This window comes from Geotrypetes seraphini, chromosome 10 (assembly GCF_902459505.1).
Source record: "Geotrypetes seraphini chromosome 10, aGeoSer1.1, whole genome shotgun sequence".
Classification (NCBI taxonomy): domain Eukaryota; kingdom Metazoa; phylum Chordata; class Amphibia; order Gymnophiona; family Dermophiidae; genus Geotrypetes; species Geotrypetes seraphini.
The window spans coordinates 59712122-59736337 of record NC_047093.1 but is presented as its reverse complement, the minus strand read 5'-3'; the positions used below and the strand labels follow the sequence as shown (position 1 = coordinate 59736337).

The 24216-nt window shown below is 41.4% G+C and overlaps 1 protein-coding gene across 3 annotated transcripts in view; it reads right to left on the bottom strand.

The window, feature by feature from the left end:
• COL5A1 (collagen type V alpha 1 chain) overlaps window positions 1–24216 on the bottom strand; it is a 430660-nt gene that overhangs the window by 307972 nt on the left and 98472 nt on the right. For all 3 annotated transcript variants that reach the window (XM_033962082.1, XM_033962081.1, XM_033962083.1), the window contains exons 2-4: window positions 14801–14968; window positions 1406–1619; window positions 234–396 (exon numbers count right to left, since the gene is read on the bottom strand). In XM_033962082.1, the coding sequence (XP_033817973.1) occupies window positions 234–396; window positions 1406–1619; window positions 14801–14968 (545 nt within the window). The remainder of the gene's footprint in view (window positions 1–233; window positions 397–1405; window positions 1620–14800; window positions 14969–24216) is intronic.

Here is a 24216-nt window from a genome sequence, read left to right as displayed (position 1 = left end):
CACAGTGACCTCTGCTGTATCTCCGCAGTACAAACACCTTAGGTCCCTAAATGTCTAATAGCAAAGACAAATTCATAGTAGATCTGGTTAGATCTCCATACACATGTCCAAATCTACAAGTCACTACTCAAAGAACTCAACAGAGTACGTATTCTTGAAGTCTACAAAATAAATAAATAAAAAGCAAATGCTGAGCTTTCAACCATGAAATTTTAGGTGACACGTGCACATACCTCAAATACTTCCTCATCCAATATTCTGGTCCCAAATACAATGATGCCATTGGTGTCAATGATAGGGTGCTCACTTCTCTCCAAAGGCCTAATTATCTTCTTAGTACAATCCAGAATTAAAGTCACACTTTTCTTCTGAACGCTGATTGCTATTCTATGCCATCTGAAAGCGAGAAGGACAACAGATGTGAAACGGCTAACTCTTATCACATAGTAGGTTCCCAATACTGAAAAACCTATGTTATAATAATGTTTTTGGAAACAACTTTAATGCCTATTGAGTTGCTGTCCACCCTACTGTTGCTTGTTGATAAAGCTGACTCTTGCATCATTCACAAATTACCACAGAGTAGGTTCCCAATGGTGTCCTGACAGTTACAGAAGCATGGTTGCATAATACTGCAACATGCACTGCTTTGCTGGCTGGAGCTTTGAAGCACATGTGCTTATTTTTAGAAAGTCAGCTAATTATTTTTTCAACTTGTACATGTGCAGTAAGACGGCATTTCGATAACTGGGGAACCCCTTGTAGATGCCTCGATGTTGCATGATTTTTCATCTCTAATGGCATTTGGGTGTCTAGATTCCATTACAGAATGCAAATACGACCCTACGAGGGTCAAGATAAGGAAATTGGGTCATTAGGGCATAGACAGGGGGTGAGTAAGCAGAGTGGGCAGACTTGATGGGCTGTAGCCCTTTTCTGCCGTCATCTTCTATGTTTCTATGTTTCTATGTTAATATGGCCTGGTATCAGCCCACCACACATTTACAAGCCCGCAGTTACATGAGCAATAGACCTGGCGTAAGTGCAATCCTGTGAATGTGGCAAAGACACAAGTAACTTGCGGTATTCTGTACGTTGCAGGCACGAGTGGCAGCTCCACCCATGTGAATGCTCCTTAGCATTTGCACCCTCTGCCACATGCACACACTTTTACAGAGCAGTGCTTTGTGGCGCTGCTTGCCACTTACTCGCTAGCATTCTGGACATTTAGACACACAACTGGCATTTAAATTGTGGGCATTCAGTTGTAACATTGCCCTTTATATGCAGAATCATTAGATAAGTAGGACTTCAGTTTTTAGTCTTCACTCTGTCCCTCTGAATCCAAGGTTCTCTGTAAGTTCATTTTCAAAAGTGGAGTATCCTTTTAAACAGTTGTACTTACTTGCCGTCAGACAGGTTAATTCCCCTAAAGAGAGGGTAGTCCTCAGGTCCAGGTTTGCCCGTGTGGTCTTCATACAGGAATACAGGGGACCTCCCCATCTCCACACCAATCTGTTGGATCCCTTGCTCATTATAAATGGAGACCAGAAAGGACTGACTTCCTTTTTTTGGTTTTACAGTGGTTAAAATGGAGAATTCTTCAGGGAACGGAGATGCTGAGGGGAAAAAGCATGCAGTCTAATATTAGTTTCAAATGAATTTGCACAAAAAATGGGGCCTATCCTAAAATTTGCACCTGTGACTTCTGCCCACTAACTTTTTTTGTTTTGTTTTGGGTCCTGACACAAATGAGCCTGGTAGAGAGTTCATGAACAATTCTAGATTTTAAAACTGAGTCAGGATGGCAAAGTGGAGGAAGCTGCCCAATATGCAGCTATGGCTGCCTTCTCTTGCCATGGAATTGGGGAGGGCTGCCAAGGAAAAAGCTTGCTATGGGAGAGGGCGGGAAGGGAGAGGGAGATGCAAGATTGTGGACTTCTTCCTCCCCCACCCACCCCAACCCCGTGCCAGCTGTCAGGTAGGCACCATTGGTAGGTGGGCCTGAGCCTTTGGAGAAGCTGGTGAGCTGTGGGGTGGCGTGGATCTAGACCAGGGGTGCTAAGTGAAAACTGCACAATAGGTGGTAGGAAGAAATTATTGGAAATAAGGAGGGATAAGAGAGGGAGCGATGCTGCAGGAGGGGTGGGGAAAGTGGAAACACAGGTAGAAATGGTAGGCATGGCAGTGAAAGGGACGATGAAGAGATGCTTCATGGGGGAGGAGAAGGAAAGATGTTGGACCTAGAGTGCAAGGGAGAAGGGAAGAGAGAGGGAGAGGTTTTGGATAAGGCAGTGGACAGGACAGAGAGAGAGAGAGAGATGGTGGACAATAGGAGATGCTCAGGAAGGAAAGGGGAAAAAGATGGAAATTTTGGAAATCCATGGGCAGAAGAGATTGAAAGAAATGCTGGACAATGGGAGGGAGGGAAGAGAGAGGAAGAAATCCTGGACCATGGGGGAAGGGGGCAAGAGGAAAGAGGGAAGGGACAGGAAGATGCTGGGGGGGGGAGTGAAAGGAACAGAGAGGAGCAAGGAATGAGAGGAGAATAGTGATTACAAGGGGTAGAAGTAGGTTAAAAATAAAAAGGAATGGGAGAACTAATAGATATGAATAGGTGATAGAATTTGTTAGGTAGCTGAAAAGTATAAAGAAGAAGGATGAGAAAGAGTAAAATTTGAGTGAACAGAGAGATAGTATAGAAAAAAAATGAGAGGAAAGACCAATATGTCAGAGACAGTTGTAGTGAGGGAATGGAACAAGACAGGAGAGAGGAGAAAAGACAAATGGACAGCAGCCACTTACTTAAGGGAGAATTAGCAGAAGAGAGATAGGAAAGCAGAAAAGAGAAATTGGAACCAACATGATGGAAAAACAAAATCTCTAGACAACATTTTATTTTTAATTTATTACCTGAAATATGTTAGCTTTGTTAAATGTACAAGCAAATGTCTTTGTACTGTGTTCACTAGAAAAGGAAGTGAATGTCTCTTTTTATTTCTCCACTGTTGCAATACATGCTGTTTAACTTCTTGGGATTCCCAGTTCAATTTTTGTCTACCTATTTTTATTTCTAATTTGTGATCCCTTTGTTCTATATTTGGTGAGGGTATGCTGCAGTGAATGTAATGGCAAGTTGAGAGATCAGAGATGAGGCAGGGAGGAGAAGTGATCCAGGGGGCACCTCCTTTATTTTCTAACCTTGGTCCTAGTATGTCTACTGCCGACCCTGACCCTTGCTGTAGCTGGTGAGGATCCCCAAGTATCACCAGCTTTGAACCTCCTCCAAAGGTAATCAGAAATCTGTTCTACCAGGCTCTGCAGTCTGTGGCATCATCCTTGAGCCACTGACAACTAAGCATATGTAGGGTGTTGGTTTTGGTGGCTCAACGACGTTTCTGCTGTCTGCCAAGCTTGGTAAAAGAGAGTTCTGGCTGCTTTTGGAGGAAGCCTTCAGAAGAATGGGGGGAGGCCCTAAAATTGGCCCTGAAAAAAACATACAGATTTACTGCTCAAGAAATGTATTTCTGTCTTATGAAAACTTCGTACCATTAAGAAATTTTTTGATGAACCTTCTTTTCGTCTACTGGTACAAACATCCATTTTGAGCATTTTGGATTATTGTAATATTATATATTTAGGGGCTTATAAAAAAAACACTCAAAAAACTAAGACTTATCCAGAACACCACAGTTCACCTCATCTATGGTTTAAAAAAATGGGAGCACGTTACCCCTTACTATCAAAAACTTCATTGGTTGCTAGTGGAGTCTAGAGTTCTATTCAAATTTTCTTGCATCAGTTACAAAGCAGTTTTTGGGATGCTACCTGATTACCTTGCCTCTCAGTTTTCTTTCAATAGTTCTAATAAAAGTACTCGCAGAATAAACCTATTCCATTACCCTTCTTTTAAGTCATGCCAATACAAGAAGTTTTTTGATAGAATTCTATCATTCTAGGCCGCCAAACTGAATATATGGCTTGGAAAATTAATAATAGAGGCTACTTCTTATTTTGATTTTAGAAAATCACTAAAAACACACTTGTATGACATGTTTTCCTCTTAGTTTCACCATTGCCTAATCTATCACAAATTCTTATTAATTTTTCCACATCTTAACTTCTTTATTGTCTCAACTTTCATCAATTTTACCAGAGGTAATATTTTATTGACTGTTTTTATTGTATTTAGATATTGACTATCTATTCTGCATTTTAGATATTGATTGTATGTATTTTTTGTTGTGAACCACTTCGAACTTCTGGTATAGCGGTATACAAGAAATAAATTATTATTATTATTATTACACAGTGGCAAAGCGAGGGTGAGCAGCACCTGAGGTGATGCCACCCCTCCTTGCCCTCTTCCCCACCTCCCTTCTGCGTGCACACGGCCCTTCCCCCATACCTTTTTAACTCTGGCACCAGCAGCCACCAACTTACTGCCTGCGTCAGCATCAGCGCTCTCTCTGATGTGACTTCCTAAGCGCGGGTCCCAGAAGTGATGTCAGAGACAGTGTGAAGCTCACGCCGGCCGTAAGTCGGTGGCTGCTCATGCTGGAGTTAAAAAAGGTACGGGCGAAGGGAACGGGTGCGCGCGTGGCAGGGGAAGGAGTGGGAAGGGGGAACAGAGAGGAAGAAGGTTGCCAGCGCCCCAAGGAAGATGGTGACTGGGATGGGCTGCCCCCCCTACGATCCTTCATGCTGATCTTATGCTGATAACACTAGTTACTTTAGAAAGCTGACATCAGATCTAAAGAGAAAATATTAACAAAATATTGTATGGATTGATTATAATTAATAATTTATTTTTCATCTTTTGTTTATTAAAGTATAAGGGGGAAGGGAGGGTTTATTTTAATGACATCTTGAATTAAGATATTATTATAATGGGGGAGGGAGGAAATGTGTCATGTATAATCTTTGCTAGATTAATAAGTGATATTAAAGTGTATTTGATTGTAATTTGTTACACTTGACAGTTTTAAAATGAATAATGAATTGAAAAAAAGATCTAAAGAGAAATAAGTAATGCATAAGACTTCCAATAAAGTTAGCCAAATGCATACAGCTTGTTCACCCCCCCTCCCCCAACACTCTATAAGGTGACAATGAAAGATAAACCTTCAGAACAATTTATCCTTGTACCTAGAGCTCAGTTGCAGAAGGAAATGGGGTTAACGACCTCAATCAACTATTACCCTACCATGAGATCTCAGTCAGGAGAGACAAAACTGCAATTGCACCCAATCCAAAGTGTTCCCTGTTCTCCAAGCTGCTCTCAATTAAATGGGAAGACAACTAGGGATATTTTAAAATGCATTGTGTTAATTTTTACATGCTATTTACCTTTTTTTAAAGGGGAGCATACATTTCCATTCACTGCACGATGATGCTTTGCTTCCTTCTGGGAATTGGGGCACAGCAAAAGAATAAACCACTTCTGCTAATAATGACTGCAAAAATTAGCAGCACCATGGCACGATTCAACATGTCGATAGCATGAAGAGGGCTGCAAGGAAGACTTTGGACCTTCAAGGATTTAAATGTTTGAGAACGCTCAAGTTGTGACCCTCCACCCAGCTGCCCCAACCCATCTGGTTTTCAGTACATCCATACTGAATATGCATGATGTATATGTGCATACAAATGGACCTTAAGAATATTCATTGTGGATATCCTGAACAACAGATTGCTCAGGGCAGAAGGGGGAACAGATCCCACAAGTGGGAGTGCAGACTTGCATGCAGCCAAAAGCAATCTGACCCAGATGTGTGCTTATGTTTTGATAGGGAGTCCGTTATGGAATCTGGAGCTAGTGGAGGTGGGATAGAACCTCGCCGTGGGATTTGGAATTATGGCTTCAGGGAGAATGGCAAAAAAAAAAAAAAAGAAAGAAAGAAAAACAGTAGCAGCTGGTGCCTTTTTAAATATATGCTCTAAGCAGAAGACAGTAATGAATTCCAGACAGGGAAAAAGCAACTTAAAGAAACAGGAAATAGCAAAACGCTTATTAAAAATAAGAAGCATGGATGAGTCTGCGGGCGCTGCCAGGTTAAAATGCTCCGAAATCTTAATCTGTCATGTTTACTGTATTTATGATGGTTAGCAACTGTTATTAAATGTATAATTGAGTATGGCAAGTTTCTGCCTTTAAAACCAAATACATGGCATAAAGACTGTTTTCGGCTGCAGGATTTCTGAAGAATGGTAACATTGTGCTCACAACAGCATTGTTAAGATAAAGCAGTCCAAAATTATCACAGCTATCTAATTGCTTTCACATGCTAATTATAGTACATGCAGAATGCAGGGCTATGCAGAAGAATAAGAGCTGCACATAGGTACGATAGATAGGATGAAATTCTAGAAATGGCCTGAATTTGGGCACTGAAAAAAATGAGCGCTAAGCTCTGTTCTATAAATGGCATGGATCTCCCTAATCTACAATGTAGTATTGTGTGCATCTGAAGTGACCTGCCCATGTTCCTCTAATGGCCACGCCCCTTCTTCCAATGCCCGCTATAAAATCTGTATGTGCATCTTTATATGTAGAACACTACCTAGTAAGATGTGCACATAAATTCAAGTTGTTGTCAATTGCTGACAATATTGTTAGCACCCAATTATTGGAACTAATTGGCTCATTATTCAATTACATTGGCACACACAAATTGGGCGTGCACCCAGTTTTGCAAGTGCAATTTTGATTTCAATTTATGGAATGGGGGGCTTGGGCTAGTGTACAGTTAAAGCAGGAGGGTTCCCTGCCCCTGAGAGCTTAGTGGATGAGACAAAGAGGACAGAAGGACCTGACAAAAAGAGGGCTAATGGTTACAAGTGTGGATTAAGCATGAGAACTGCCCTTAAAAGGGGGACAGAATGGTTAAGTTTTTGGAAATCATTTCCCAGTGCTAGTAGTATTTAGTCCTCTAAAACAAAATCAGCAATGTACAGCACATTAGCTACATAAAACATCGATCTGTCTGGTTACCCCCTAATGAGCGTGTCATGCTTTTAAATTACTGCTGCTGTGGCTAGACATCCATCACATTATGCCTTAGACCAGACAGTCCTTGAAAGTCAAGCTTTTGCTTTTCACTTAATACCTTTAGCATGACAAGGATTCTACTGAGAAGAAAGGAATGCCACAATGGAGAACCAGGCTCTGTATAGGCGCAACATCAGCAGAGCAAGCATCATTTGGCCCAGGGATTTATTAAACATTGTGCAGTGGAACAGGACACTGCGTGGGCAACTGATGATCGGAGAAGGGGACCAAAAGGAATCAGGTGAAGCTCAAAACACAATCCTTCTCAAAAGTTGCTGTTTGGGCAATACATCTCTAGGCAACATATTTCTGCAAAAAACGCTTTTATTTCTTTTCTTTTTTTAATTGTTGCATGAAGGTATTTTGTGTGTTTCAGGATGATGGGATTGCCATGGGGATTTCTGGCTATTCCTCGCCCTGCTGCTTTCCAATAGCTTAATAATTTTCAACCTAAATTGTTAAATGCTTAACAGCAAATGCAGCAGAGATCACAGATAATTTTTTCTTCTTCATTGTGCAAATACCATGTTTGAAAGAAGTTCTTGGTGCTACCAATAGGGGGCAACAATGCAAAATCAGCAACAACCCAATTCTAAAAATATGTACGGCAGAAGCCATTTACTAGTTAATTAAGACTGTCAAAACTATATTATAGAGATTTTCATTACACTTTCTGTCTAAATATAAGATAAGAAGCAGCCTGAATCAGTTTGAGTCACTTCCATTTATAAAGATCTGGGATTTCCATAGGTTTCAATTCAGCCCATACCTTGTGTTAAAAAAAAGTTTTCCATGGCCTCCCAGATCATCAAAAACACCCAAAGAGTGCCTCAGTTTTTATAAGATGTTTGGCCTTTTCTATTCATTTTGAAACCTCTTCTTCCCTCCTCATCCCCAATCAGCATTTTGGTAGCTTTAGTGTAAGGTTGCCAACTGAAACAAGATTTTCAGGATAGGGTTCATCAAGTCCTGCATTTACCCGAGTGCATGCTGCGACTTGTAGTTTTGTTTTTCTTAGAGAATGCAATGAGGTAAACTCAGGACCGGATCAACCCTATCCTGTGAATCTGAATCCAGTTGGCAGTCTTACTTTAATGCTGAATTAAAATGAGAGCTGGAGACCCGCTAACCCCTTGATGCGTTGCAGAGTCATTTCAAATACTAGGACTAGCTTAATGTCATTGCAAAAAGGGTCTTTGGGCAACTCTGGTATCTGGTATCAGCCATTGTCCTGTGCAGTAGGGACATGCATACAGTGATGTAGCGAAGATGAGAGGCGCCCGGGGTGGTGGCACCGCTCCCAAGCCCTCATCTCTGCCCCCCCCCCACTCCTTCCCCGCCTGCTACACGCGCTCCCCCTGCTCCTTCCCCGACCACGCCTGCCGTGCGCAAGCCCCTCCCATCCCTTTCACTATACCTCTAGTTGAAGTTGTTGCTCTCAGTGGTCAACATGCTCCTCGTGACCCGGTCGGTGACATCAGCGGGAGAGCCAACGGGGTCATGAAGAGCACGCTGTTGATCGCCACGAACAACTTCAGCTAGAGGTATGGGGGAAGGGAAGGGGTGCGCGCGTGTGGAGGGAAGGAATGGGATGAGGCGGGGGAGGAGAGGAGAGGCGCCAACATGGCGCCTGGGGCAGATGCCCCCCTCGCCCCCTCCCCTTACTACACTACTGCATGCACAGGCGATGACACTTTATCGACAGCTCAGAACCTTGATGATCTGATGGGGACGATATGATTGTCATTGATGGATTTTTCGAAAGCATATGAACATCTGCTTTCTCTCTAGCAGGAGTGACCTTATAGGACAATTTAACTGGACCATTAAGAGCCCTCTTGGATTTTCAAAAAATTAAGAAGGTATTTAAAAAACACCTTTAAATGATTGCTTATTTCAGGTTCATGCAGAATATTTCCACTGATATGTGGGTGGCAATGTCAGATAACTGATTCTGAAAAAACTGATGTCTCTATTGTGTACTTGTACAAAATTCTTGTATGTGCCTGCATTTTATGATTGTATTTTGTAAACCGTCTAGGAATAGGTGGGTAAGAAAGTTTTTAAATAAATAACTCACAGTATTATATAAGTTATATATAAAAATTCTAATTTAGGAATGCTAGTATAGTTAAATAGGTTTTAGTTGGTGGAACATTCCTTTCCACCTTCTACCTTCCAAAAAGATAGTAAAAGCTGGACATGAGGGCTGAAAACACTTTGAGGCCCACCTCTGAACAGAACAATAAAAACTGTTCCATTTGTGATATTCAAATTTTGCCTGCCTCTCAAATTCTGCACTGCCTTATGGGATATCTCAGGAGCATCCTAGGCTCTACCTTTTTCATTGGACAATTGCATTAAATTAATTCATTGGCATGACATAGAAACCTAGAGTATGTCGGCAGAAAAGGGTCAATGGCCCAACAAGTCTGCCCACTCAAGAACTCTCCCTCCTTCGAGAATCCATCTTTTAAGCATTCCTCTGGAGCAACCCCACCTGTCTGTCCCATCGTCCCTTGAAGTCGAGCGTGGTACTGGCCTCGACTACCTGACGTGGAAGACCATTCCATCGATCAATTACCCTTTCGGTGAAGAAATATTTCCTGGTGTCACCATGAACTCTCTTCCCCTCCCCCCCCACCCCCGAGTTTTAGCGGATGCCCTCTTGTCGCCGTAGGACCCGTAAGACAAAAGATTTCTTCCTCCACATCAATGTGGCCCGTGATGTATTTGAATGTTTCTATCATATCCCCCCTTTCTCTGCGCTCTTCGAGAGAATATAAGCACAGCCTGCTCAAACGTTCTTCATATGGGAGATTTTTTAGTCCTGAGACTCCATTCTCTTCACATCCTTCTGATAATGTAGCCTCCAAAACTGAACACAGTACTCCAGGTGAAGTCTCACCATGGATTTGTACAACAGCAGTATAACTTCAGGCTTTCGGCTGATAAAGCTCCTTCTGATGCAGCCCAGTATTTGTCTAGCTTTTGCTGAAGCTTTCTCCACCTGATTAGCAGCTTTCATATCTTCCCAGATGATTACTCCCAAGTCCCGTTCTGCTACAGTTCTAGTTAGGTTTTCACCATTCAGGGTGTATGTTCTGCATGGATTTCTGCTACCAAGGTGCATTACCTTACATTTTTTGGCATTAAAATTTAGTTGCCAAGTACTGGACCATTGTTCTAGTAAAAGTAGGTCCTGCTCCATAGTGCTGGGCATGGTTGTGCTATCAGGTTCTGCTGCGCTGCCCACAATGTTGCATAGTTTAGCGTCATCGGCGAATAATGTAATTTTACCTCAAAGTCCCTGAGGCAGGTCCCTTACAAAGATATTGAATAGTATCTGGCCCAAGACCGAGCCCTTTGGTACTTCACTAGTCATTTCCGACGTTTTTGAGGGAATACCGTTTACCATTACCCTTTGAAGTCTACCACTAAGCCAGTCTTCTACCCATGCAGTCAGTGTTTCTCCTAGGCCCATCACATTCATCTTGTTCAATAACCTCTGGTGTGGGCCACTATCAAAAGCCTTACTGAAGTCTAAATACACGATGTCCAGGGACTCTCCCCTATCCAGTTTCTTTGTTACCCAGTCAAAGAAGTTTATCAGATTGGATTGACAAGATCTTCCCTTCATAAAGCCATGCTGGTGGGGATCCTTTAGTCCTTCGTCATCCAGAATCATGTCCAGTCTGTTTTTGATCAACGTTTCCATAAGTTTACATGCCAACACTTTATTTTCTACCTGTCAACCGTTAAATGAAATCTCCAGCATACCGCATCTGTGCTAGCAATCTGATGCAAGATGAAAGATCATAGCCTGTGAGTCCTGCCCATGTTCCACCCATGTATACATTCTGTTGCATTTACAAGCTACTTCACTCATGTGTGACATCACAGAATAGTACTTAGGCACCCTGCTGGCACATATGCTGGTATGTATTTATTTATTTATTTTAAAAATTTATTAACCGCCTATTCCTAGGTGGCATTACAAAAGTAACATACAAAAAATAACACAGACCAATCTTACCCCCCCAGGATTCGATAAAATTGGACATAATAGTGCATATGCAGTACTCAAAGCCACTCAGACAGCCCTTATAGCTTGATTCTCTAAGCTTTCCCTCCCGTTAGACACAGAGATAGCGGGGCATACAGCCAGATTATCCACAAAACATAGGATTTTCAACCATAAATGATATAAGGAGTCTGTGACTGAAAATCCACCAACATTCAGATGCAGAATTATCCACATAATTCTTTTCTTTTTCATCTCCTTTTTCTCAGAATACAAAAACATTCATGAGAATGGCTGGAAAAAAAATTCTACATGTTGGGGCCTGAAGATAAACTACTCCAGTTTCTGGTGAGGCAGATCATGCTGGCTCTGTTTATCCTTTCATATCTGACTCCAAGAGCAACTCAGTTCAGAGCTGTTGTGCTTTGAGCCCTGCAGACCTCTGAGGTTCCTTCATTGCTGTCCATTAACTCCAGTGGTCAGTCTCAATAGAATTAACTCCCCATGCTTGTTTCAGTAGACTTGTGCAATTCTCTAGTTAACTATTTACTACTAATCATTTCTATAGTATGCAAGCTAAGCTGCCATCCCATGTTTTGATGTGCAATGCTCGCCATGCTGTGTCACACCATGCCGCGTTTGCCATGTTATATTTTACCATGCTTTGTTATGTGTGTAAACTTGTAACCCGTTCTGAGCTCTCCTGGGAGGACAGAATATAAAACCAAATAACATAATAAAAACCAAATTTTGGTTATGTGGATAGATTCTTTGAAGAACAGCTTTCTCCCTGCCTCCTCCAGATGTTTGATCTTTTAAATATGAAACCAGCTGCAAGGGATTCACCCAAGGACTTTCATACTTGGGATAAAAAGCTTTGGTTATACAGGACAGGAAGCATCATGGGTGAAAAAAGATGAATAAGGGGGGAAAAACTAGCCACCTCAAACCACTTGCTTGGCATTTTGGCTTTGGAAACATGACACGCATCATGCAAAAACTGGTGTCTGCTGTAAATGGGAAACACGCATTCCTGCAGTACTCGCTACCTGAGTAAATCAGAACGTTGCAGGCTTATGGCAGTGAAACTTATGTTATGTGGGAACTGAAGCGGGTGGAGGCTGAAGAGAAAAATGACAGCAGTCAGTTACTTTGGTCTCAGTGGCGGAGTAAGGGGGCGTGGTCCACCCCATTCACCCTCTTAGTGGGGGTATCAGCACCCATCCTCCTCTCTGTCCTCCTCCTTCCCCGCTCTCCACTACTGTGCATGCATGCCGCTTCCCTTCTCCCGAACCTTTGTAAAGTTTGTGGCATGAGCCTTCCACCCCCAACCTGCTGCTCACACCAGCGTCAGCTCTTCTTCTAACATCACTTCCTGGAACTGCTCCTAGGAAGTGACGTCAGAGGAAGAGCCAATGCTGGGCCGAGCAGCAGGTTGGGGCTGCTGCTTGCACTGCGAATGTTCAAAAGGTACGGGGAAGGGAAGGGACACAAGGGTGTAGTAGGAGGGGGTGGGGAAAGAGAGGATGGGTGGGGAGTGAAGAAGAGGGTGGGGAAGGGCTCCATCATCCCGGGTGCCTCTCACCCTTGTTACACCACTGCTTAGTTTGCTATTGAGACAGACATGGGGGAGGCCATTCCTTGTCCTGAGATTGGTAGCTAAAATGTTGCTACAATTTGGGTTTTTGCCAGGTACTTGTGACTTGGATTGGCCACTGTGAAAACAGGATACTGGGTTAGATGGACCATTGGTCTGACCCAGTATAGCTATTCTTATGTTCTTATGTTACACCCCCCCCCCACCACCAAAAAAAAAATATATATATATTAATAATAATAATAATGGATTGGCAAAGATGAGAACCTAGTAGGGAACTGAGAGCTTATCCTGACACAGAAAGAGGTAAGACCCCAAATGTACTAGTGTGGTTAGGCTGAGTCAGAATTAGTTGAATCCATACAGAAAATCACATATTCACAGATAAAGGGGAGCAAAAATACCAGATTTCTAGTCTGTTCACAAAGGAAAATACCTTAAAGGAGCAGACTTTAAATAAAATCATTCAAGATGGAAAGATACTCTAACTGTGACCAACAGGCATAAAACATTAACTTGTCAGGGAATTGAAAAGAGTCATACAAGACTGCAGGCTATGATCTTTCAGCTTGCATCAGATTGCTAGCACCGATTGTGATATGCTGGAGATTTCATTTAACAGTTGACTGGTAGAAAATAAAGTGTGGGCATGTCATGCCAATGAATTAATTTAATACAATTGTCCAATGAAAAAGGTAGAGCCTAGAATGCTCCTGAGATATCCCATAAGGCAGTTCAGAATTTGAGAGACAGGCATGTTTTTTTTATTGTTCTATTCAGTTTTTATTGTTGTTTTTTATTGTTTTGTTCAGAGATGGGCCTCAAACTGTTTTCAGTCTTCATGTCCAACTTTTACTAACTTTTTTGGAAGGTAGAAGGTAGAAAGGAATGTTCCACCAGCTAAAACCTATTTAACTATACTAAGCATTCCTAAATTAGAATTTTTTTAAACAATTTTTGGCTTTCAGAGTCTGTTTTAATTGCATCTAAATAGGAAGGATGGAGCCTTTCTAAAGATGCAAGTCACTTTCTACATGCACCACTAGTCTCATACCTGTTGAAAGAAATGTCTCCATCCTTCTTCTGGAGATTAAAGGATCCCATTCTGAAATGATCCCATTACACAGTAGAAACTGCTTTTTAACGGAGGCATTGCTATGTGTATGGCTCAGGTTTCATGATGTGCAGCTGAGCACACACTGGCTATGAGATGGATGCCTCCAGTGAATTAGGAAAGTTTTGTTCTGTACTTTGCACACAGCAACACACAGACATATGTACCCCAGGGAAAGCCATGAGACACAAGATGCATCCAAGATTAGTCAGGATCATCAAAAGCACATTTTATTCACTTACAGCAAATGGCCATGTTTTGCTCTGCTCTGTCACTCCACCCCTCACCCCCACTACCACCAGCAGTCTGAGACTTTACACTAGGGGAAATCTACACCAAATGAAATAGCTTATTTAGCAGAAAAGAAATACTACCTTTCCAATTATTTTCTCACTTGGAGACTGCCAACATCTGAAAGCTATTATGTGAAACTGACATCTTTTCTGGAGAAACTAAGGAAAAAAAATGGTGCATTTTGTCCAAATGGAAGAGGCCATGCTCGCAATAAATGGACTCCTCTCAGCTGTGCAGACCGTACTACTGGGATATGTATTTTGGATTGGACTGGATTGGCATTCTCTCCTTAACCCACCACTGGAAAATTCTTCCTGCCATGCAGAGAACTTACAGCCAGCACTGTATCCACTCACAGAAAAAACCGAAGTATAAAGTTATTATTTTCCTAAAACACTGGAGCTCTCTTTTGGCAGTAGGATGTATATCCAGCTGTCCTGTAACCCCACTAGGACCTGAACCAATGCCAGGGATCGAAACAGCTGTCCTCTTGGCATGCACTAAACTTAAAATTAAAGGGAAAATTCTCATTTTTTGGGAAGGAATAGCACTATATCTCAGTGCTACACACCAATGGGGAATATTGCAACTTGTATGAGTCAGCCAGGTTGAAACACTCCTTTAGTACTGAAACCATGTGACGTAGCTGAAGTGATGATGATACAAATGTTTGTGTATAATCATGGCTAATGTGGGTCATAAAAAGGTAGATTTTCTTACCAGGGTACAGCTGCTTCGTTGGGGCACTAAGCTGAGCATTTTTTGATACCCTATATGCAACATCGGGTCCTTTCGAAGATTTTCTGTTTGCACAAAGTCCCGTTGTTTTTGTTATACCATCAGGTAAATTGTGAAAATCTAATACCTTCAAGAGATCTGCGGGTTCAGCTGCGAAGAGAGAGAGAGAATAATGAGTAAGAACAGGAAAGAACAATATAACAACCAGAGTCTACCAACAAAGATCCTTCATGAAGTCAGAACAATTGTGTGCTAATAATAATAATAATAACTTTATTTTTTCTATACCGCCATAATCTTGCGACTTCTAGGCGGTTCACAGTAAAGATTAGCTGCACAGACAGCGAATTACAGTGTACAGATACTCAGGACTATGCAAGAGGTTGACCCTGTGAACAAGCACCTCCACAGCTGACTCTCTTAAACATCAAATTTGTGTGGTCTGAGCACTTAAATCAGGGGTGTCCAATGTCGGTCCTCGAGGGCCGCAATCCAGTCGGGTTTTCAGGATTTCCCCAATGAATATGCATGAGATCTATTAGCATACAATGAAAGCAGTGCATGCAAATAGATCTCATGAATATTCATTGGGGAAATCTTGAAAACCCGACTGGACTGCGGCCCTCGAGGACCGACATTGGACACCCCTGACTTAAATACTAAAACTGTTTCTTTGATTGTTCCACTAGGACTCAGGGGTAGGCAATTCCAGTCCTCGAGAGCCGGAGCCAGGTCAGGTTTTCAGGATATCAACAATAAATATGCTTGAGAAATATTTGCATCTCAAGGAGGCAGTGCATGCAAATCCATCTCATACCTGGCTCTAGCTCTTGAGGACCGGAATTGCCTACCCCTGCACTAGGTTATCACAACTTACAAAGTTCAAAGATCATATGCAATGTCAACTTTGTTTTTAAACTGGATTATGCTTGCCTCTTTTAACCCATGTTTCGTCCAGAAATTTGTGGAAGTTGACAAAACTATATTTGCACAGTAGAAATTCAATGAAGAGAATAACTCTCCTGTAGTCCCAGCGGTTAGAGCTCAGTGCAATGCTAGAATTAGCTTCTGGGGATAAGAAAGCCCTCAGCTACAATTTCTAAAAAGGTATATAAATTTTGTTATTAAAGAAGAAAATGGTTTGGTTGCTGTGTTATATATGTAATATATAAAAGGTGCTAATGTCTTATTGGATTGACAACCCATTTCTTGATTAGATTTTAGATGCTGATATCCCCTTCCTCAGCTAATTCTGTTGTGACCTGAGGAAGGGACTGTTAGCTCCCAAAAGCTAATCAAGAAATGTGTTTTAAATTTGTTTCCCTTATTTCTGAAAAAAAAAACCCAAAACAACAAAATGCAAATGGCACCAAAGGGTTCCACAAGATAAATGAAGCAGAGAACCAACAAAAGTTTGTAGTTTAATAAGCATCCAAATAACATAAAAGCAATCCACAAAGAATATATTCAGTTGCAAGTGACCCCCAAACAAAAAACAAGCCAAATGGTGTATAAAATTTCAAGAGACCCGACACAGGCCGTATTTCAGCAAAACTAGTCTTTCTCAGGGGTCCTAACGGATTCTTGGCTGTTTTATATATAGAACAATATAAAAATCATAAAAAAATCCAAACAGTTAACAGGCTGCAAACAGGCAGCACATAAACTTCCAATGTTTACTTGTTTTTATTTGACCAAATTTCAAATATTATAGAAACATATTTATTTATTTGATTTCTAACCCGCTTAAACCTAATTGGTTTACACAAAACATACATAATAAACATAAAATTAACATAGATACATGATGGCAGATAAAGGCCAAATGGCCCATCCAGTTAGCCCAGCGGTGTCCAATGTCGGTCCTCGAGGGCCGCAGTCCAGTCGGATTTTCAGGATTTCCCCAATGAATATACATGAGGTCTATTTGCATGCACTGCTTTCATTGTATGCTAATAGATCTCATGCATATTCATTGGGGAAATCCTGAAAACCCGACTGGATTGCGGCCCTCGAGGACCGACATTGGACACCCCTGAGTTAGCCTATCTGCAGTAACCATTATCTCTTCCTCTCTCTAAGACAGGGGTAGGGAACTCCAGTCCTCGAGAGCCGTATTCCAGTCGGGTTTTCAGGATTTCCCCAATGAATATGCATGAGATCTATTTGCATGCACTGCTTTCAATGCATATTCATTGGGAACTCCTGAAAACCCGACTGGAATACGGCTCTCGAGGACCGGAGTTCCCCACCCCTGCTTAAGAGATCCCACGACTATCCCAGGCTTTCTTGAAATCATACACAGGGCTCCTTTTACAAAGGTTTTTAGCGCACGCATAAGATTAGTGCGCACTAGAACGTTTGCTAGCCAAAAAACTACTGCCTGCTTAAAAAGAGGCGGTAGCGGCTTGCGCGCGTGCAAATTGCACGCTAAAACCGCTAGCACACCTTTGTAAAAGGAGCCCACAGTCTTTTATCTCAATTTTTGGCTCAAAAATGGGCCCTTTATCGAGTGATGCTTAGCACCAATTCCTGCACCCAACTCTTGTCACCAGGTTTATGCATGCTCAGACCTGGTATAAATCCTGGCATCCAAGTTGGACATGGAGACCTATTATTCTCTAATACTCTATGCCAGTGTTTTTCAACCTTTTTTGGGCAAAGGCACACTTGTTTCATGAAAAAAATCACGAGGCACACCACCATTAGAAAATGTTAAAAAATTTAACTCTCTGCCTATATTGACTATATATAAAGTAATTCTCTTGAATAGGAATCAAATAAACACAAAGAAAGTATTTTATAATTACTTTATTACGAAATAAAAATTATAAAAATTATAAAATACTTTATTCAGTGCGAAACCTGGGCCTGTTTGGCTAAACACAAAGCTGATATTCTGGCTGGAATCGAAGAAAGACACACACGTAGCTCTTCGTCAACAGCTCTCAGTCTCTCTCTGTATTTGGTTTTTATAGCATACAAAAATAGACAAATATACCCTCCATCCTTTTTATTAAACCACAATAGCAGTTTTTAGCGCAGGGAGCTGCGCTGAATGTCCAGCGCTGCTCTTGACGCTCATAGGCTCCCTGCGCTAAAAACCACTATTGCGGTTTAGTAAAAGGTGACCATATTGTAAAATATAGACAGCAGATATAAATTCAGAACTGTGCATAGTAAGTGAAGGGAAGTTTTCATCTCTGGGAATTTACCCAGTTAACTATTAAGTTATTTGGGCAAATTCCTTTGAAAACTGTGGTAATACTGCCTCCACTTTGCTAAATTTAAAATAAAATCATTTTTCCTACCTTGTCTGGTGATTTCTGGTTGCACTTTCTTCTTCTGACTGTGCATCCAATCTTTCTTCCCTTCTATCAGCCTGTATGCTTTCTCTCCTCCACACCTCATTCCCTCCCCCAACTTTTTCTTCCTCTCTCCCTGACCTTTCTTTCTTTTTTTCTGTTTCTCTTCTTTCCTTCTGTTTCCCTGCCTGCCCCCTTTCTTTCTTTCTCCCTGCCGTTCCCCAAGCCACTGCCACTGCCGCTGCCATCGGGGAATAGGACCCACCAATGGATAACAGGCCCCAAAGCCGACGCCGACGCATGCTCTCCCTGACGTCAATTCTGCAATCGGAGAGGAAGTTCCGCCCAGCCAGGCAGCGATTGGCTGGCCCGAACTTCCTCTCCGACTGTAGAATTGACGTCGGGGAGAAGAAGACTTATCGGCTCGATAGATTAGATCGCCAAGACAAAGTGAGTCCTGGGTGATCGACTCACTTTGCCTTGGCGAGCTACTGGCGCCCCTGCCTCGGGCCCCCTGTCAGCTCCGGGCCCGGCGGCCCTGCGGCACACCAGGCAACATCTCGCGGCACACTAGTGTGCCGCGGAACAGCGGTTCAAAAACACTGCTCTATGCAACTGTCTGGAACACCCCATCCCACCCTTACCCCTCCCATGGCTCCGCCCCTTTTGGGATTTAGGTGCTGAGTGTTACAGAATACTATGCAGCCGGAGTTTTAGCACACTTTGTAAACTTTGTTTTGACATCTTTGTCATACTTGCTCCAGGTATGTTAAATAGATTGTGAGCCTACTGGGACAGACAGGGAACAATGCTTGAGTAGCTGAATAAATTCATATAAACCGCTCTAAGCTTACCTGGAAGAACAGTATAGAAAATGTAATAACTAAAATGTCCGTACAAATCCTAATTGGTTGTTAGCATCCATTATTATTGATAGTTAAACAATTAAATAGCACGTGCGCCTTGGAAGCATGTCCACATTTGGCCCATATATAGAATCCAGGGGTATGAAGGTAATTCTGTAAATAAGGCACTAGCCTTAAGCAGCAATTACAGAATACATTCAAATGATTAGCATAATGGCATGTACTCTTTCTTTTCCAAATGGTAACATAGTAACATAGTAGATGACGGCAGATAAAGACCCGAATGGTCCATCCAGTCTGCCCAACCTGATTCAATTTAAATTTAAATTTAAATGGTGTTCTATTTTTTTAAAATGTAAACCACTGTGACCTGCACCCAGACAGGGCAGTATATTAAATTGTTTTAATAAACAGTTTAATAAAACTACTACAATTAGAACAGCAATGGATCTTTTGCCTGGACAGTATGCAACCTAAAGGTCTGAACATTAATGTAAACTGGCAAGTGGCTTTTTTTGTTTAAGATATGTAATAAACATAAAGGCAGAGACTCTGCTAAAGTGCTATTCTGAAAATATATGCATATCTTGCATAGCGTATCTTTGACAGATAGGAATATACATGGGTGGAGTCTGAGTAGAACCTCCCCTTATGCATGTAATTATAGATTAAGTTGAACGCTTATCTCCAGCATTTAGTCATAACCATTATATCAGCTATATCTAATATAATCTTCAATTTCTGGATCGCTCTATCCCTAAATAAGTTCTGGCTCAGGTTCCATTTATTTTTATATACAGCAATTACATATAATATCAAAGTGGTTTACCTCATATTGAGTATAATATAAGGGGTATTGGAAATAGGAGAAAAGAAAGGAAAATGGTGGGGGGATGAAATGCAATGTATGATAGGAAAGTAGACTCCTGAGAAAATTAAAGTCATGGGATAGGTGGCAAATTCAGTTGTGGATTAGGAATTGGTTATTGGATAGAAAACAGAGGGTAGGGTTAAATGGTCATTTTTCTCAATGGAGGAGAGTAAACAGTGAAATGCCACAGGGATCTGTTCTGGGACCGATGCTATTAACTTGTTTATAAATGATCTGGAAATTGGAACAACGAGTGAGGTGATTAAATTTGCAAAAGACACTAAACTGTTCAAAGTTGTTAAAATGCATGTGGATTGTGAAAAATTGCAGGCGGACCTTAGGAAATTGGAAGACTGGGCGTTCAAGTGGCAGATGAAATTTAATGTGGACAAATGCAAAGTGATTCACATTGGGAAGAATAACCCAAATCACAGTTACTGGATGCTAGGTCCACCTTGGGGATTAGTACCCAAGAAAAGGATCTGAGTGTCATCATAGACAATACAATGAAAACTTCTGCTCAATGTGCGGCAGCGGCCAATAAAGCAAACAGGATACTAGGAATTATTTAAAAAGGGATGGTTAACAAGACTAAGAATGTTATAATGCCCCTGTATAGTTCCATGATGCAACCTCACCTGGAGTATTGCATTCAATTCTGGCTACTTATCTCAAGAAAGATATAGCGGCACCAGAATAGGTTCAAAGAAGAGTGACCAAGATGATATAGTGCATGGAACTCCTCTCATATGAGGAAAGACTAAAAAGGTTAGGTCTCTTCAGCTTGGAAAAGAGACGGCTGAGGGCAGATATGATTGAAGTCTACAAAATCCTGAGTGGAGTAGAATGGGTACAAGTGGATCGATTTTCACTCTGTGAAAAATTACAAAAACTAGGGGGCACTCGATGAAGTTACAGGGAAATATTTTTAAAACCAATAGGAGGAAATATTTTTTCACTCAGAGAATAGTTAAGCTCTGGAATGCATTGTCAGAGGTTGTGGTAAGAGCAGATAGCGTAGCTGGTTTTAAGTAGGGTTTAGACAATTTCCTGGAGGAAAAGTCCATAGTCTATTATTGAGAAACACATGGGGGAAGTAACTGCTTGCCCTGGATCGGTAGTATGGAATGTTGTTAGTATTTGGGGGTTCCAGAATCTTGCTACTCTTTGGGGATTCTGCATGGAATGTTGCTACTTTTTGGGGTTCCGGAATCTTGTTTACTCTGCGTTAATGGAATGTTGCTACTCTTTTGGTTTTGGCCAGGTACTAGTGACCTGGATTGGCCACCGTGAGAACGGGCTTGATGGACCTTTGGTCTGACCCAATAAGGCTATTCTTATGTTCTTAAGGTTCAATAGGTTGAAGGTGATTTACAAGTTTAGAGAGTCTTATTATTTTGAGGAGTTACAGCTCAGAATTACAAAGTAAGAGGCAAACTGTGAGATAATTGCAGCAGGTACAGTAATACAATTGACAGCAGAGAGTCATTGGCTTGTTATTAGAAATACAGTTAAGGTTGCATTACTGTTGAGTTAGTTTCTTGTAAATAGAGTGTGATTGTGCTTTTTGTGTTGGGAAGATAGTTCTTGTGGTATCTGAAGCACAATGATGGTTGCTAGGGATGAGCATGAAGTGTTAATTATCTATGGTGTAAATATCGTCAAAAAGGAAGGTCTTCAGTTTCTTTTGAAATCTGGGCTAGTTTGCCTCTGTTTTAATGATTGTTGGGAGGTTGATCCAGGTTTTTGTACCGAGATAGGTGATGAGCGAATTAAACATGCACTTGTATTATACGCCTTTGGGTGAGGGAAGGATCAGTTGAAGTGTTTTGAGTATTCAGGAGTTGGTGAAAAGATTTATGAGTGGTTCTGTAGCGTTTGCATGCATATGGCTGGTGTAGGTGCTCACACTTAAATCACAGATTATATGCTAGTATTTTATGAAAGAAAAAAGGCTCCTATTTCTCCTCTAGAGAATAGATGCTTAAATGTAACCTCATAGTTATCAAATTGCTCTCTTTTCAAATGTATTGCTTGAATGAAGCTAAGCACTGACCACCTCATTACAGCAGGAGTTCCTCAGAGCTAACTTCTGGTATTTTAATTACAGCCCAAGCCTACAATAGCTGATTACTGACACTTTTATTAAATGTGCTGCTTCTCAATTGACCTCGTCTTTGCCTGTAAATGAAAGACTTTCAAAGGGGTAACTATATTAGTCTGCTGTTAATCAAGTCTCTGATGGAACAGATTCTGGTCCATGAAAGTGCATGCCTCGATAAATTGGTGAGTCTATAAGGGGTCCCTTACTTCTGTCATTTTTCATAAACTAAAGGGCACTCCTTTTTTAGCAGCTCCCCCAGTTGCCACCTTCCTCCTGCTGGGGAGGATATGTTTACAGTCTCCCTCCTTGCGGCCCCTGCCACGGAATGACCCTCAGTAGGGATCACCAGTACCTATCACTTTTCTGGGCAGCAGAGCAGACTCTCCCAGCAGCTGACTCAGGGCTTTCATTGATGACCCCCCTCCCCCCACACACACCTTTATTCATTCAGCACATTTTTATAATGGCTGAAGGCAAAATGTTTCCCACTAGAGTACAATTTTGAGAAACCCAACAGAAGCTTTCTAAAACACCAAAATTCAGCTCTAGAAAATGAATGAATAATGCACTTTCTATAGCAGATCATTTGATTGTATAACTGTAAAGTCCAGCAAAGAAGCTGTAGGTGTTACCTTTTCATTGAACTAATCTAATTTATTTGTAATTGTGACCAACTTTCAACAGTTCTAATTCCCTTCCTCATGGCAGTGAAATATAAAAACAAAGGGCCTGTCATGTACATAAGTTCATGCGTAGATGTATCAGCCAAGACTTAAATGTAAGCCATGATCTTCAAGAGCATCAAACCAGAGTCATGGCAGACGAATCATTAATTCTCTGTAAGCAGAGAACTAATCAAGAAAAATCAACCTGTGCTGAAAATAAATGAAAACCTACTAGCACAACTCAAGGGCAAATGAGCTCATAGGAATAAGATTACATGGCAAAAAAAACCAACCAAATTCTGTGAGGGACGTGTGGGAAAGCATGGAGAAACTGAGACCATCTTTCTGCCAAAGATGGAAAGTACAAGAGAAGCAGGTCTAGACTCTAGAATTGCATCAATGTACTTGGAATTGCCAGTTAACCCTATGGTTTACATTACCTACCCACCACATAATGGGAAGGGTCTTTCTGCTGCTTTCTTGGTTAGTGTAGACTGTTCTTCTTAGTTTACTAGGTTAGTATTTACTTTTGCTCCCATCTTGAGATATTAGGGCTTCCCATCAAAACCTTATTTATTGAGGAAAAGAGGAAGAAATACTGCTAAAGAAACAAGGTAATCATTCTTGTCCTCAACATTCTAGCATCTTCTGTTAATGTTATTACACAAATATTATAAGACGTCTGATGCGTCATGCAAAGAACAAAACCAGAAATCATGTGGCATCTAAACTATCTGTCCTATAGAAAAATGGATATAGCACACAAAGCATACTATGAATAACAGCTGGCTTACCTAAATTCAATTACTATTCCATTTGTCCCTACCAAGCCTCTTAGGGATATATTCTATATATGTCACATTTAAAAAATGATGCTAATTAGACCAGCACTTAGCTTGATTCCACAAGGTCCTCATTCCTTTGATGGAAACTTGCTTAGCACCTGTGTGCAACACATAACTTAGGTGCAGGCATTTAGGCCAGCTAAAAGCAGGCCTCACTGTCTGCGCTTACGTTGTGCGTACATCAGGCGTGTTATGTAACAATGCGCATAACTTTGACGAACACCCCCTGGCCTTGCACCCTTTTGAAATTCACACACTGCAACTGGTGCATACTTTTTACAGAATTGCGCTTTCCAAGTTCTGTGTGTGACTTTTAATTAGTCACAATTAGCATCAAACTAATTATGGGGAGCTAACTGCCAACTAGCAGCACTGATTAGGTCAATTAATCAATTAAGCTGTGTGCGTACATCAACTATGCGCACTGATGTATGTATGTGCCCAACTTCAGGTACCATTTACAGAATTTGGGAGTTAGAGCATTACAAGATCTCAAAAGGGAAGCACCCCAATTTCTAGATCCCCTCTGGGAAACAACTTGGGAGAAAGCATTTTTTGGGAGCTGGCCCCAAGAACATGGAACTGTCTTCCAGAAATGATTTGTGCCGAACCAAACGCTAAAAAGTTTAGGATTCTACTAAAACCTTATTTTTTAAGCAGGCCTTTGTGGGGAGTGTGTGGCAGAGGGGGGGTCTGAGCTATAGCCTCAGCACCCTAAGGCTGTGGGTTCAAATCCCTCATT